The sequence below is a fragment of the Nymphalis io genome, chromosome 16 (assembly GCF_905147045.1).
Source record: "Nymphalis io chromosome 16, ilAglIoxx1.1, whole genome shotgun sequence".
NCBI classification, from domain to species: Eukaryota; Metazoa; Arthropoda; class Insecta; order Lepidoptera; family Nymphalidae; genus Nymphalis; species Nymphalis io.
Window position 1 is genome coordinate 12,257,293 of NC_065903.1, and position 14,561 is coordinate 12,271,853.

General features: G+C 37.9%; 1 protein-coding gene and 2 non-coding genes across 3 annotated transcripts; 1 reads left to right on the plus strand and 2 right to left on the minus strand.

The window, feature by feature from the left end:
- Positions 1–833: 833 nt before the first annotated feature.
- On the minus strand, positions 834–11,444 carry LOC126774537 (TATA element modulatory factor). The gene is made up of 11 exons (XM_050496101.1): positions 9,207–11,444; positions 8,643–8,857; positions 7,504–7,645; positions 4,431–4,650; positions 3,804–3,995; positions 3,544–3,736; positions 3,153–3,297; positions 2,837–2,917; positions 2,517–2,567; positions 2,208–2,384; positions 834–2,142 (listed from the first exon to the last, which is right to left on the minus strand). The coding sequence occupies exons 1-11, from the start codon at positions 11,106–11,108 to the stop codon at positions 1,993–1,995; spliced, it is 3,468 nt and encodes a 1,155-aa protein (XP_050352058.1). The 5' UTR covers positions 11,109–11,444; the 3' UTR covers positions 834–1,992.
- An 89-nt stretch (positions 11,445–11,533) lies between these two features.
- On the plus strand, positions 11,534–11,627 carry Trnai-uau (transfer RNA isoleucine (anticodon UAU)). The gene is made up of 2 exons: positions 11,534–11,571; positions 11,592–11,627. It is a non-coding gene; the product is annotated as a tRNA-Ile (tRNA).
- Positions 11,628–13,570: 1,943 nt separating this feature from the next.
- On the minus strand, positions 13,571–13,664 carry Trnai-uau (transfer RNA isoleucine (anticodon UAU)). Its single transcript has 2 exons — positions 13,627–13,664; positions 13,571–13,606 (listed from the first exon to the last, which is right to left on the minus strand). It is a non-coding gene; the product is annotated as a tRNA-Ile (tRNA).
- Positions 13,665–14,561: the final 897 nt, after the last annotated feature.

A 14,561-nucleotide genomic window follows, 5' to 3' on the forward strand; every position in this document is an offset into this window, starting at 1 on the left:
AACCACTAGGCCATCTCGGCTTTTTTTTTTGTTGTTATTATGTATTTTATTAATGTTCTTTCTAATTTAATAAATGAGTTCACAAATAGTAAGAGCCGAACACAACCTGAAACTGACACCTGAATATTATTGATACAAAAATATTTTTAAAAAGATTGATGAATACCTTTATATTAAATTATTTTTATATGATAACTTTATTTAAATAATTAAAATAGAAATTATAAATATTATAATTGAATGATAAGCTTAACAAAAAAATTGTTTTATTTAAAGTAAACTAAAATCTTTGCGGAAGAAGTACAAAAAGCTATTTTATATATAGAATATGAAAATATATTCTACGCTTACCCGAGAACCTTCGTTAACATGAATAAACACATCACTTTACTGCAGTTAACTATATTCGAAAAATATTTTGCAATTTACGAAATTTTTACAAATATGGCCGCGAGCATTCGAAAAAATGATGTTGGCGCGCGAATTTGTGACGCGAATTTCGTCGTCGCTGATTGGTCGAAATGATAATCTACTAAAAAATAAAGAGGGAGACAAATATTATTATATATATAATTACTATGGGTAAAAAGGAGCTAGGTATGTTTCTCTAGTGTAGTGTAAAACAAAAAAAAATGAACTATGAGATATGACAGAGAGAACACTTTTCACCGTTCGAGTGCATATCTACGCTCCGGCAAACTACGGGTACAAAATTGGGAGCGCATGTATGCGCTCCAGCATACGAAGGATTAATCGACAGCGAAATAACCCTAACAAAATCGGTTATATAATAATTGTGTCGTCATGTTAATTGAAATAAATAAAACGACAGATATAATAATTATTTTTATTTTATAAATATTTTAGGCTAATATTTAATTTTTATATGGCAATACCGCAATAAGTATGTGATTTTTTAAAAAAAAAACATACACATGACAATAAAGAAAAACAATGCCAATAGATAATAAATCGCAACGGCTCTTATTTCTATTAACATCCTGAATATTGGAGTCAATAAGTTTTTATATCACAATTAATGCTATTTACAATTAAAGTGTTTTGCCGCATTTCCTAATGCTAGCGAGAGTTTCCTTCAGGTAGTATATAATAAATATATGTAAAGCACATATTGTATGAAATGGTATAATAATTATCCTTATATATTTTTTTTAATTATTTGTGAATTTCTGATATATTTAGGATTTCGTAATAAATGAATGGCTACGGTTTACCATTACTTTTTTCTATTTGTATGTATTTATTGCGTACATCCAATAATTAAACACACTGTATGCACCGTTGTTGTTTTATGTCATTCTAATACTTAAGTGAAATGTATTAGACGAAACAGTTTTTACTATAACTTTAATTATTGGAGCTGTATCTGATAATATTGTTTTTTTTTTTCTATTTAGATCCTTTAATTTAACGTGTAGTCGTAATTATTGTTGTGACAGTAGTTATCAAATAATTTTTGGTCAATGACTTGGTACTTGGGTGTTCGCTCTAAAATATAGTCAAACATTGCTTAAAGCTCCAAAATGATTATATTAATGCTTTTTTAAAATATCGATTTTTTTTTCAAAAGAAAAATATTCTATTTGTAAAAGGACAATATATTTACTTAAAAACACTACGACGTTAATATCGCCGTTTAGATATGAATTATTATTGCACTAGTTACACATTCATTTAACCTCTAATATTGTGGGGGGTGTTTGCTGCAGGAAAAACATTTTTATTCGACATAATAATTTAAAGATAAAATCGAGATGCACAGCACGCGTAATCCCATCGACTCAGGGATGCAACGTGAGATTGCGTTTTGGAATAATTTGGAACGCGATCGACCGCACCGACTCTCGAATACGACTTCAAAAGTCGGGTTTCACAGCGCGGCAGCGACTGGATCGAGAGTGCGTCAGTCGGTGTCGGCGAGGGGGTGGTCAGGTCGGACGTCGACGTCGATCGCGTCGTCGCTACCGCGTGCTATCGCGCGAGTCGCTTGAGCCGCACGAGCTCGTCCAGCTGCTCCTTGTAGAGCTGCGTGACGTCGTGCAGGTCCAGGCGCAGCTCCGCCAGCTGCTCCTCCTTCTCGCCGTACATCTGCAGCAGCGCGTCGTACTGCTCCTGGACGTTCTGCAAGCGAGGCACGAGGTGAGTACGCGAGCCCCGGGCCGGGCGCGGAGGCGCACGCGGCGCACCTGGTAGTCGGCGAGGCGGTCCTGCAGCAGCGCCAGGCGCGCCGTGAGCGCCGCGCGCTCGGCCCGCAGCGCCGCCAGCGCCGCGCCCGCCGTGCGCCGCTCGCCCTCGCGCCGCGTCAGCGCCGCCAGCGCGTCCTCCACGCCCAGCACGCTGCCCGCGCCCCCCGCGCCCGCCGCGCCCCCCGCGCCCGCGCCCCCCGCGCCCGCGCCCCCCGCGCCCGCCGCGCCCCCCGCGCCCGCGCCCCCCGCGCCCGCGCCCCCCGCGCCCGCCGCGCCCGCGCCCGCCGCGCCCGCGCCCCCCGCGCCCGCACCCCCCGCGCCCCCCGCGCCCGCGCCGCCCGTCAGCGCGTGGCCCTCCTCCTGCGAACACGTCCGGTCGATCGGTTGTACTTTAGCTTTTAAATCCGAGATTAAATAAACTGAATTTAATTTGATTCCATTTTTTATTATAATTTATGTAAGGTAGAGCCAGTTTAAACATAAAATGATATAAAAAAATAAGCGATTGTTTTTCTATATAGAATTATTTTTTTGGTAAAGAATTCCATCTTTTGGAAATGCGACAAAGAAAGGAGTTGCCAAATTTCTTTGTGCGCGATGGAATTGATGTCACGATATAGTAAGCGTACCGTCTGCCAGAAGGAGGTGGAGAAGGTGTCGGAGGCGACGGAGTGCGCGGGGGAGACGTCCCCGCGCGACGACACCTGCTCCTGCAACGGACACGACCGGTTGAACACATTACGTATCATACACAAAACTAAATACAACTGGAAATTTGAATATAGTTCTTTATGAATCACTGGCACGTGAAAATTTGTTTTTAATAATGCAAAAATTGTCATTTTCTTTACAAAATGACGCTTAAATTTTAAATCGGATGAGACGGCGCATCAGATAAATCTTTATGCCAATAGTTGCTGAACAAGAGAGCTCTATGCAGGCAACCTGTAGTATGGCATTTCTTTTCTTCTCAGTGTCGAGTGCGGCGCGCTCGTCCGCCAGCTGCGCCTCCAGCTCGCTCACTCTCGCACGCAGCCCCGATAGCTCCCTCTCGCTTTCCTCGCGAAGACATTCCAACTCGCTCTCCTTTCTGAAAAGTTTCATTGCAATTGTTTCAATATCGATCGCCTGGACAAACACTTATAGACTAAAAAAATGTAACCATGCATAACAAACCATGAGTATATACGCTGATAAAACGATTTAGGTTTTAATTAATAAAAAACAGACGGAAGAAATTTGAAAGATCTGAAGTCTCGCATTGTAAACGATCACACGACAGGAGTCAAGTCCTCTCGGAGCTCCTCCCCGACATAGCAGAACACGAGACACTGACCCGTGCAGGCGGGCCCGCAGCGCCGCCAGCTCGGCGCGCTCCGCGGTGGCGCCGTGCTGCAGCTGCTGCAGCGCGTGCTCACTCCGCTGCAGCTCGCGCTGCGCGTCCAGCAGGCGCTCCGCCAGCGCCGCGCCCTCGGCCCGCCCCGCGCGCTCGCTCTCCTGCGCCGCCGACGCCTGCCGCTGCGCCTCCTCTGCGGACGACACGGGAGCGGTAGTACCGAGGGCGGACGGTGGCACGCAGTCGGACGCGGGACGCACCCAGCTGGCTGGCGAGCGCGGCGGCGGCCGCGGAGTGCGCGCGCTCCCGCTCGAGCGCCGCGCGCTGCAGCGCCGCCAGCTGCTGCAGCAGCGCGGCCGGCGCCTCGGCGTCCGCGAGCGCCTCGCCCGCCTCGCGCGCCTCGGCCGCCTCGCGCCGCAGCGCCTCCTCGCGCGACACCCAGCGCTGCTCCTCTGCACAGACGGAGCGCGTCGCGTATCCAGTTCGAGGGACCGACTTTAGTTATTCGTAATAATGATCGATTTGATTATACGATCGAACGACATCACCGATGCCGGGGCGACAGCGGTCGACCTTCGACGACTAATTTATGATAATTAAAGTTTACGTGTTACGATTTGCATACAATCCGTAATGTAAATATGTTTATAGAAATTTAAAACTTTAAAATGTTTTAACATTAAAAATTACATATTTACATACTACGTTGCGATAATTGTATAAAATTGAAATTACATAAAATAATACAAGTAAGCATATCTAATAAGAACAAAAAATATGAAAAAATATTGATCGGAGAGTAAATTACTAATTAAAGTTTGTTTTAATTAGCATCTTGTCGACATGCAAGCCCGACATCGTTAATAATGTGAGAGGCGCGCGCCCACCCCTGGCGCGCTCGGCGCGCAGCTGGCGCAGCTCGGCGCGCAGCAGGTCGGCGTCCCGCGCGGCGCGCTCGGCGGCGGCGGCCAGCGCGGCGTGCGCGTCGCGCGCGCGGCGCAGCTCGGAGCAGTCGCGGCGCAGGTCGGCCAGCTCGCGCTTCAGCGCGTCACGTGACGTGCGCGTGCCCTCCAGCTTCTGCGTCGCGTCGTCCAGCGCGCTGCGGCTCTGTACCGCAGATACTTTACTGACCCTTTGTGGTGACCACGGGGGCCCCGTATTGTATGTGTTGCAACATTGTTAGAAAATGAACGCGTTTCTCTCCAATATAGATAGTACCTAGGCCGACACCTTATGACTAGAGTTATTGTTTTTTATTAAAGTCCTCCGTCGCTGCAAATTTGTAAAAAAGGGTACTAAATTATTTGGTCGAGGCTACCTCTGAGGTTGATGGTCGAAATTATCTTGGAAACAAGACAAATCTAGCTCTGCTGGCTCTACACCTTCACAGGAAGTAGTAAAAAAATAACGTCCACTTAACTCGAACTGTCATTTTCCGCATTGATTTTGAGCTGGACATACTTAAAAGTCTTAAAAGTCTTACTTATATTTGAAATCAGTTTTTGAAAACGCATCTGTTTCTTCGATTTTGGAAGGCACCTAAACTTCAACGTCAGAGGAATCAGCGAATAAAATTATACTTAGTACCAATTTTTTTTTGCATTTCAATGCGCTTTTAATTCTCAATACAGCGCTACCATAGTGGCAGTCTGGCAGACGATGTCCTAATGTTCCTATTATCACTATTAATAATGTCTGTCACACGAACAATTCATATAGAAATCTTATTCGCTAGCTCACTGCCATTAAAATTAAAACAAAAATCAACGCGATGCTGAAAATCGTAACGATTGATTAAAGGTGACAGGCAAATACAATCCGTGGGAATTATTTCAGACATCGGTTTTATCCGTTATAGTTAAGAGATTCCTTGATCACTACGACAGCGTATAAAAAAAGACGCGCGTTAATTTAAAACCGACATTATATTAGTTGACAGAAAGGTAAAGTAATTAAGTTATTATTGACGCGACTAATAATTTGTCAAATTAAATTTTCAATTGTTTTGTTTGGATTTTTAAGAGTACTCAAGTGAGATTATTTACATCAATTTGTATGATTTGGTGTTTTTTTTAAAAGATCAATTCGAGGTTTTTATAAAAATCAGTTTTACTTCTGGATGCTAAATATATTTATACTATGTTTAGAGTTCATGAATTATTTGCTTGCAACACTAATATCCAATTTGATATAAAAGAATTTTCTATATATTATGTATATTAAATACAGACATGCTCATACATTTGTGGTTTCGTGCGTGATAGCTTACATACGTGTTAGCTAGATAAAATAATCATACTGTAATTTCAAATAACTATTGAGCATTTTGTAAAGAATAGCCGTGCCATTAAAATAAGTCTGCATCTGCAGTCTTATAATTTATTACATTCTTTATGAAAAGAATGTAATAAATTATAATTTATATTATTGTAATATTTACTACAAAACGTGATTTTTGCTTGTTTATTTTTCATATTGTATATTTAAATATTTCGTACTTTTATTATTTAGTAGCTCTGTTTTGACTACCGGTTCCGAAAAATATTATATTATGATTAGTCAGTTGAGTACTGGATAGAAGCTCGCATTGTTTGCTTTTTAAAAAGAGGAACGGAAATTTTTGAGTTGTGAAACAAGTTGGTTATTACCACTGTGGATAATATTGAGTTGTATTAAAATAATAAAATTGTTACGACGAAGAAGAGTGTTTGAATATTAATACCTGCGAAGTGAAATATTTTATAGAATAATTTAGATTCTAATAAAATTCCTAATAACAGTATGCTCCTATAAAGTTATCAATAAATCAATTATTTTATTACATTAGATAAAAGATAAGATAAAAATAAAACGGAATTGATATAGTTAGCAATGACGGTGCAGTATCCTTAAGAAATAACATCATTGACACGGCAATAGCGTTATTACGAATTGAATTTAAATTACTGCAGTTATTACGCAATGCTTTACTACATATAAATAAATAATTAAAAACACAAATAATTAAGCACACAAACGGCTTTACTAATAAATATTGTTTAGTTAAACATTGCATTGTCTTTATCTTTCGTATGTCAATTCGGTGATGAGAGAATGAGATGACAGCGTTACTTATAAACGCTGCTTAGCTGCTTTTCAGTTAAGCATTTTCTCTCTTTCTATCATTGTAGATTTGATATTCGAAAGAAAAAGACACAGCAATGTTTAACTGATACACCGTTAATGTCGTTTGACTGGGTTTATTTACAGTACAGTAACAGCCTGTAAATGTCCCACTGCTGGGCTAAGGCCTCCTCTCCCTTTTTGAGGAGAAGGTTTGGAGCTTATTCCACCACGCTGCTCCAATGCGGGTTGGTGGAATACACATGTGGCAGAATTTCGATGAAATTAGACACACGTAGGTTTCCTCACGATGTTTTCCTTCACCGAAAAGCACGAGATGAATTATAACAGAAATTAAGCACATGAAAATTCAGTGGTGCTTGCCCGGGGTTTCAACCCACGTTCATCGGTTAAGATTCACGCGTTCTTACCACTGGGCCATCTCGACCTTTTTATTTAAGATGCATGTATTTAATCACTGAGCGACTAAAAATAATAAATTGAGCACAAACATCGATAAGATTTCGCAATTAACACGAATCATGTTATCTGTGATAGAACTACAATGAAATTTATAATTTAATACCATACAAGAAATCCTATTTTATAAGGTATTTTAGGAAGGCAGAAGGCCTGCCAACTTTTAACCGTTACCCATCACCCATAAAGATGTGTACTGCACCATTTAGAGTACTGAGAGGACGTCAAGTATACGTAAATAATAATGACTTATTATATATTACCTTGTCTTACGTGTTATGTTCTTTGCAACTGTAATTACACCGGCTCACTCTCAGAGTGTAACGGTAGTATAACTGGCAAGTGAGTGCAAGTGAGGCTTGTGTTGTAATAGTTCACCTCAGCGAGTTCAGTCTCCATCTTCTTGTTGGCGTTGGTCAGCCTGTACACCGCCTCGATCTGGTTCACCTCCAGCTCCTCCTTGGCGGCCATGGAACGCTTCATGCGGTCCAGTTCAGCCGTCTGCTCAGCTATCTTATCCCTGAATATAATCTCATGACTTATTATTTAGTTTTATTATATAATTGACACATGAAGACAATAATGAAATATATATTTATTGTAATACCTCAAAAAAAACATTAGAAAATATCAATAATTGAATAAAAATTATGAGCAAAATAAAAAATCATTATTAAAATATATAAAAGCTCTTATAGATTTTACATAAAAATTGTTACAGTAAAATAGAGACCAATATATATATATTACTCAAACGCCAGTGCTGCTTGCCAAATTAAAATAGATATTAGGTATTATATATTTTATATTAATTATATATTTTAAAGAATAGGAAGGCGAACGAGCATATGATCCACCATGGATGGTAAGTGGTCACCAACGCCCATAGACGTTGGCATTGTAAGAAATGTTAACCATCGCTTACATCACCAATGCGCCACCAACCTTGGGAACTAAGATGTTATGTCCCTGGTGCCTGTAATTACACTGGCTCACTCACCCTTCAAACCGGAACACAACAACACCAAGTACTGCTGTTTTGCAGATAAAAAAGAATATCTGATGAGCGGGTGGTACCTACTCAGACAAGCTTGCACAAAGCTCTACCACCAGTATATATCATATATATCAACATCTCCTTAAAGTCCTCTAAAAGCACAATTTATAAACGAATGAGATCTTAGTAAAAAATAGAATAGTAAAAACTGAAAATATACCACAATAATGGTATGAACCTCTGTAAACTGCAACAACAATATGAAAATCCAAATTTGAAAAAATGCTATTAAATACTCTTAATGAACTAATCTGAATTTTAAGTTTTCAGAGCAGGAGCTGAATTGGTTTTGATAGATGGTATAGTGAAAGGTTTAGCCTGGGGAAGGGCAATGGTTGCTTTTTATTAATATAACTGAGTAACAAACAATTATAGCAAAGTCACCGGTACAACCGATCACATTAATATAAAAAAATATTATTATAATTATTTACTTTAACATGAATATATTGTTCCTCACCGGAGTCCCTTGATGACCTGCTCATTGTCCTTCTCTTTCGCCCTCAGCTTCTTGATGATATTGGAATGCTGTAGCTCATGGCGTGCCAGCTTTTCCCCCTCCTCATGGAGCTGCGCTATTATCTCGTCTTTCTCCTTCAATGAGTTCTCTAATTCTGATGAATTCTTTCGGGTCATGTCTGTCTTAACACTATCCAGTTGTTTTCGCAATTGATCCTGGTGAAGTCAGATAAATAAATAATACTTTATTATTAAAAATTAATATATAGCTATTATTATCCTGTATTATATTCTTACAGTGTTATTATTACAATTTATATATAATGATCAAACCGAATCAAAATATTATTACAAGTCTTTTTGAATCATCAAGAACTACCAGCTGTCTGAGACGAGATAGAAACAGACACTCGGTAGTTGCTCTTAAAACAAAAAATATATAATAAAGAATCTATTTTTATGTCAACTTAAGCCAGTGTAATATAAGAAAGTCTTTGACTTTGTGCTGTGTATTAAAATATGTATAAATTGATATAATTACATATATTCAATTATAAAAAAATACCTTTTCTCTAATTGCTTGTTGAAATTTCTTCTCAAGTGCTGACATCCTCTGTGTGTAATCTTCTGTAATGGTGTTTATATCTCCCCCTTCATGCTTTATCATTAGAGACTCCACTTGACTCTTCAAGCTCGCATTGCTCTCTGCAAGTTCTGCATTACTCCTACTCACTTCCATCAGTCTATTCTCTCTCGCATCTAATATTTCAGCCATCTCGCACAGTCTTCGCATCAGGCGATCGTTTTCCGAACATTGGCTTTCGTCACTGGTGTTACTTTGCACTGAAGCTTCAGACAACTCCCTTGTGTGACCTCGAATTTTAGTAGCTAAACTTTTACCTAGTACTAAATCTACCAAGTGAGGAGAAATCGCACCATCTAATTTCTGCTTAAATCCATACTTCCCAGGACTATTTCTACAGCCATTACTACTGTCTCCATTGGGACTTGGAATGATTTCTATATCTGATGATGTGGCTGTCTCTAATTCATCACCTGATGTGTGTCCAGATGTTCTTTCTGAACCAATCTTAACTAAATCACTTTTACTATCAGAACTGACTGGTGATATTCTTTCCTTCATACTTACTTCCTTTTGGGATGATTCATTGCTTTCCGGTGTACTACACTGCTTTTTCTCAACATTAACAAAAGCTGAGCTCTCAGATCTTAATAAATCACTTGATACATTGACATTGTAAAACGAAGAAGAGTCACTCAGCTTCTCAATAAATATATCTTCCGGTTCAATATCCTTCTTTTGTTCTTCAGCAGGATTTTCAAGAATAACACTGTCATTGTCGGCATTCAATGTTCTGTCAGACCATGAACCGTCATTAGAGGAGTTTTCACTGATTTGCATTTTGTATGGGAGAAACTGTTGTTCTAAAAGTGTAACATCCTTCTCATTGCCTCTTCTTGGATCCATTCTGTTAGGTTTCGGAAATGGACTAATAGGTTTGTCTTCTGTGTCAAGTACAGTGGGAGCAGTGCATTCAGATATAGAATTATAGGAGATGGTGTCTTCATCATCATCGACAACTAAGCTAACACTGTCTGCAGTTTCAGCTCTTTCTGTTCTTTCTCCAATAGGTGTTGATTTCTTATCTGACATATCACCAGGTGACAAATTAGAAGAAGTGCTACTGTTTTTATCGCTAGCATAGCTATCAAAACCTAGACACTCAATAGAACTAGGGCTTACAAGGCTATCAGGCAATATTTCCACAGACTCAGAATTATGTTTTAAGCCGATACTGCTACTTCGGGATTCGGACTGGCATGATGCAGCCTCAGAGTCAGGTGTAGACTTTAAGCTTTGTGATAATACTTCCACTGAATCCGAACTATTTCTACTAGACATAAACGATAGCATATTTGACATGGAGGAATTACGTCTATCGTCAAAGTTCCTTGGTTCCTCCTTGGTCAAGTTAAGGCACTCAGCACCATCAGACATGACAAGCTGGCTTTTTGAAAATAAATCATCTTGACTGTCATAATTTCCAGAAATAACATTCATAGACTTTGCTTTTGGAGGTCGGACAATAGTATTTGTATCTGTTTTTGGCTGCTCAAAGAATGAGCCAGCAAAAGATCCCCACAGACTTTGAGAACTTGATTTCGAGGGGCTTTCAGTTACAACAGGCTGCTCTTTTATGGCTTCGGTTTCTCCGCTTTCGGCACTGACTGTGAGGCCCCAAGAGGAAAAGAAATCGGAGTTATCATGTTGAGGTATGTTACTCGTACTAGGTGACGATTTAGATGTTGATGGACCGGCTGCTTCATCTTCCTGCTCCTCGTTACTGTCATCCTGTATATCTAACGCTTTATCAATAGTTTTCTGGGCTTCTTTCAGTGCTGACTTGGCTAAGCTGGTTAGCCCCGAAGTATCGAACCAATTCATTTTGTGAAACCATCAGATACTTAAAACAGGAGATTAACGTCACACACTTATCGTTCTACACCTAAATCGTAAAAAACCTAGTTTTATTTTGTCGAATCAAATCACAACATAAATTTTACAGCACATAAATGACGTTTACATTCCATTTTGTGTTTATCTTTACGCAATATCAGTTTATTAATTGAAAACACTTAATTCCCGACTTAATAAAATTTATTTTATGATGTTTTTTCAAATACGAATCACTTATATCAATGTAACATTCATTGCACTTTGTATTTTAATGTAATAGGAAATAAAAAAAAGTAGCCCGAGTTTATATTTCCAAGAGATTTGACATTTAACATCACAAAAACTACGTCATCTATCGAAGACGAATATTTTGATCGTACTATACGTATCGTATTTTTGACCTAGCTGCTACAGCTCCAGTGGCGCAATTGGTTAGCGCACGGTACTTATAAGTCAGTGTTCGTGTGAGATATGCCGGGGTTGTGAGTTCGAGCCTCACCTGGAGCATAATTTTTTAGTTTCAAAACTAATAAACAATATATTATAAATTTTTATTATAAATATTTTCTATTAAGTTTCTCCAATTTTATATAAAGCTGTATACTATTAATTTTTTTATATATTGCGACAGGTCTCTTTACTCTAGCTAACTACATACGGCTGCAAATCCTGATATCCTTGGTCTAATAAACGACATTAATTTAAAGTTACTTCTTTCAAATAAAATTTCATATATCGCAAAGTACGTAAACGAAAAACCCATTTGTTCTGCGCCCATTTTCACCACAGATTACTTATACTTATATATACTATACAGATACTTCTGTGATACGTGTGTCGGATAGCCGAGTGCCGTCTCAGACTGTGGGAGTGCGGCTATAGATTGCACAACTGCACAAGTGTAAGTTTATGCGGAACTAGTATTTGCGTGCAAAGTTACAAACTCCCGCAGTTCTTTAGACCTTGGAGATGATAGTGTCAATTTCGGAAATCTTAGTTAGTTTTGCTTTTATGTGTTAAATGTTTCCAAATGTAGTGGCGTAGCGTGGGAGGTTCTGGGGGGGTTCTGTATTTGAGAAAGATTTTTTTAATGTATTATTTATACTGTTGGTTGTCTTAACTCCTAAGTAAATAAATAAATAAAATTCAGTGTGCACTAAATTACTTAAGAAATTAAAATAGATTGAACTATCGTAAACATTACTCAAATCTATTTTAATTAAAGTTAATGATTATAGTTATATAAGTACTCTAAAATCAAACACGTGCTAATGTATTGATATACCTCGACTCTTCTATCAGCTTTCTAACCTGATCAGTATAACTGAATAAAGATTAATGATAAATGAGCGTATTTATTGTGACATCCAGTGCTGGATATAGACGCCATTGACAAATTTTATTTTTATTTTATTTTCATGATTAAATAAGTCACATGATTCAATAAGTACGTATAAAAATAATAAAAATACATCTATGATTAATTGTTTATACTTATTTCGTGTTTATATTATATATATATATTACAGAAAGTTGTGCCTATAATAGTATTTATATCAAATTACTATGCTAGTCTTAGTAGTAGTCTGACTTGTCACGTTCAGTTAAGGAGTTACGGCATGTTTTTTATTAAGAATATTTAATTTATTGAGAGTCATCCTCTATTTATTTCTCATAATTTCAATAAATCCTTTAACTCTCTTTTAGTTACTTGTAAAACCTAAATATTAATGTTCACATCTATATCTTGACAATCTAGGGCAAGACCGTAAGACCGTAAGGTCATAACAGGAATTTCTAAAAGAAATATGGGGATATTAAAACACCAAAATCCTGCATAGTCATGTGCAAATTTCATTAAAATCGGTTTAATGGTTGAGTTTTGAAACGTAATACATACATACAAATAAATTGAATTCTAGTTACATTTTTTCTAATCATAATAATAAAGGTGTCCAAAATCCCAGATTTTCAGACCACACACCTAACTTAAAAAGTGTTTTTGTATCCGTTCGGATAAAACGTGCCCGAACTAACTTTTTATTATCTTATCGATCGAAAATATATATACAACATAACACAAACGTACTATTCATTCATGTAACACACTTACCTACTCGTTAATAGAAAAAGTAAAACTACTATCCGACGAAGAAACTAAGTGGTTTTTGTTATAATATCCAAGTATAAACTCTGTCCTAAAACTACAACCTATAATAATGTTAAAGTTCCACATCAATCAGATTAGTACGTTTTACGTGAACAAACAGAACATTCCTCTATAAAATATGAATATTATTGTAATTTATAGTAACGTTAGAATAAGAAATATAATTATTTAACAATATCTAAGTTGATATTTGTAACTAAAGACCAAATATTTCAAAATTTAATTAAAATCAAAAGGGAACATATCAAAAAAATATTTATCTAGTTTAATGTAAAAATTATGCTCCAGGTGAGGCTCGAACTCACAACCCCGGCATATCTCACACGAACACTGACTTATAAGTACCGTGCGCTAACCAATTGCGCCACTGGAGCTGACGGTACTTCGGGCAAAATTGGTACATGTTGTTGGTTTTTTTTTTATCTTTTCCATAATCGTTAGAGGCCAAGCTTATACCTTATTAGCTACCGTTAAGTTAATTCGAAAGCGTTAGAATGATAATAGATATATTTAAGTAGTTTACAATTATAATTGTTTTTTTTTAGTGTGATGCTTTATTAGTTAAAAACAAAAAACAATCGTTAAAAATTGAATTAAATCAAATTACATTCAACAAAATAAGTTTTAAGTAATTATTTCTTGCAAAAAAATCTACACACAGACGTAAAAATAACAATAAAGTGTAGAAGATTAATTTTAACAATGATATATTTTGTTAAGTTGAACTTGAGGTTCATTCAATCAATTTAAAGATATTTTACATATTTATATATCTTTACTAATATTATAAATGAGAAAGTAACTCTTTCTGTCTGTCTATATGTTACGCTTCCAAGAATAAACCACTGAACCGATTTTGATAAAATTTGGTATGAAGTGAGTTTAAGCCTTACAGAAGGACGTGGGCTACTACCTATCGCCTACAACCCCGCCCCCTAACACGCAGGCGAAACAGCGGACAAAAACTAGCATTTAATATTTATTGTTTTTTATGTTATAAGTAGGCGGACGGGCAAATGGGCTACCTGGTGAAGGGCTCACCACCGCCCATAGACATTGGTAAAGTAAGAAATATTGATCATTCCTTGCATCGGCAATGCGCCACCAACCTTGGGATCGAAGCTGTTATGTCCTGTGTGCCTGTAGTAACACAATAACAGTTTGTTTTTATAGGTAATTCCATTATCTTCCACTCCCATTACCTCATAAAAAAGTACAGTACCAGTCTGTAAATGTCTCACAGCTGTTCCACTATACCGCTCCACAGCGGG

Excerpts from the sequence above, each read along its gene's own strand:
- LOC126774537 (XM_050496101.1), bottom strand. The coding sequence starts at position 11,108 with ATGAATTGGTTCGATACTTCGGGGCTAACCAGCTTAGCCAAGTCAGCA. Across the intron at positions 7,646-8,642 it reads CAGGTCATCAAGGGACTCCG|GGATAAGATAGCTGAGCAGA; the intron begins GTGAGGAACAAT and ends GATTATATTCAG. Across the intron at positions 2,143-2,207 it reads ACCGCCTCGCCGACTACCAG|AACGTCCAGGAGCAGTACGA; the intron begins GTGCGCCGCGTG and ends CCTCGCTTGCAG.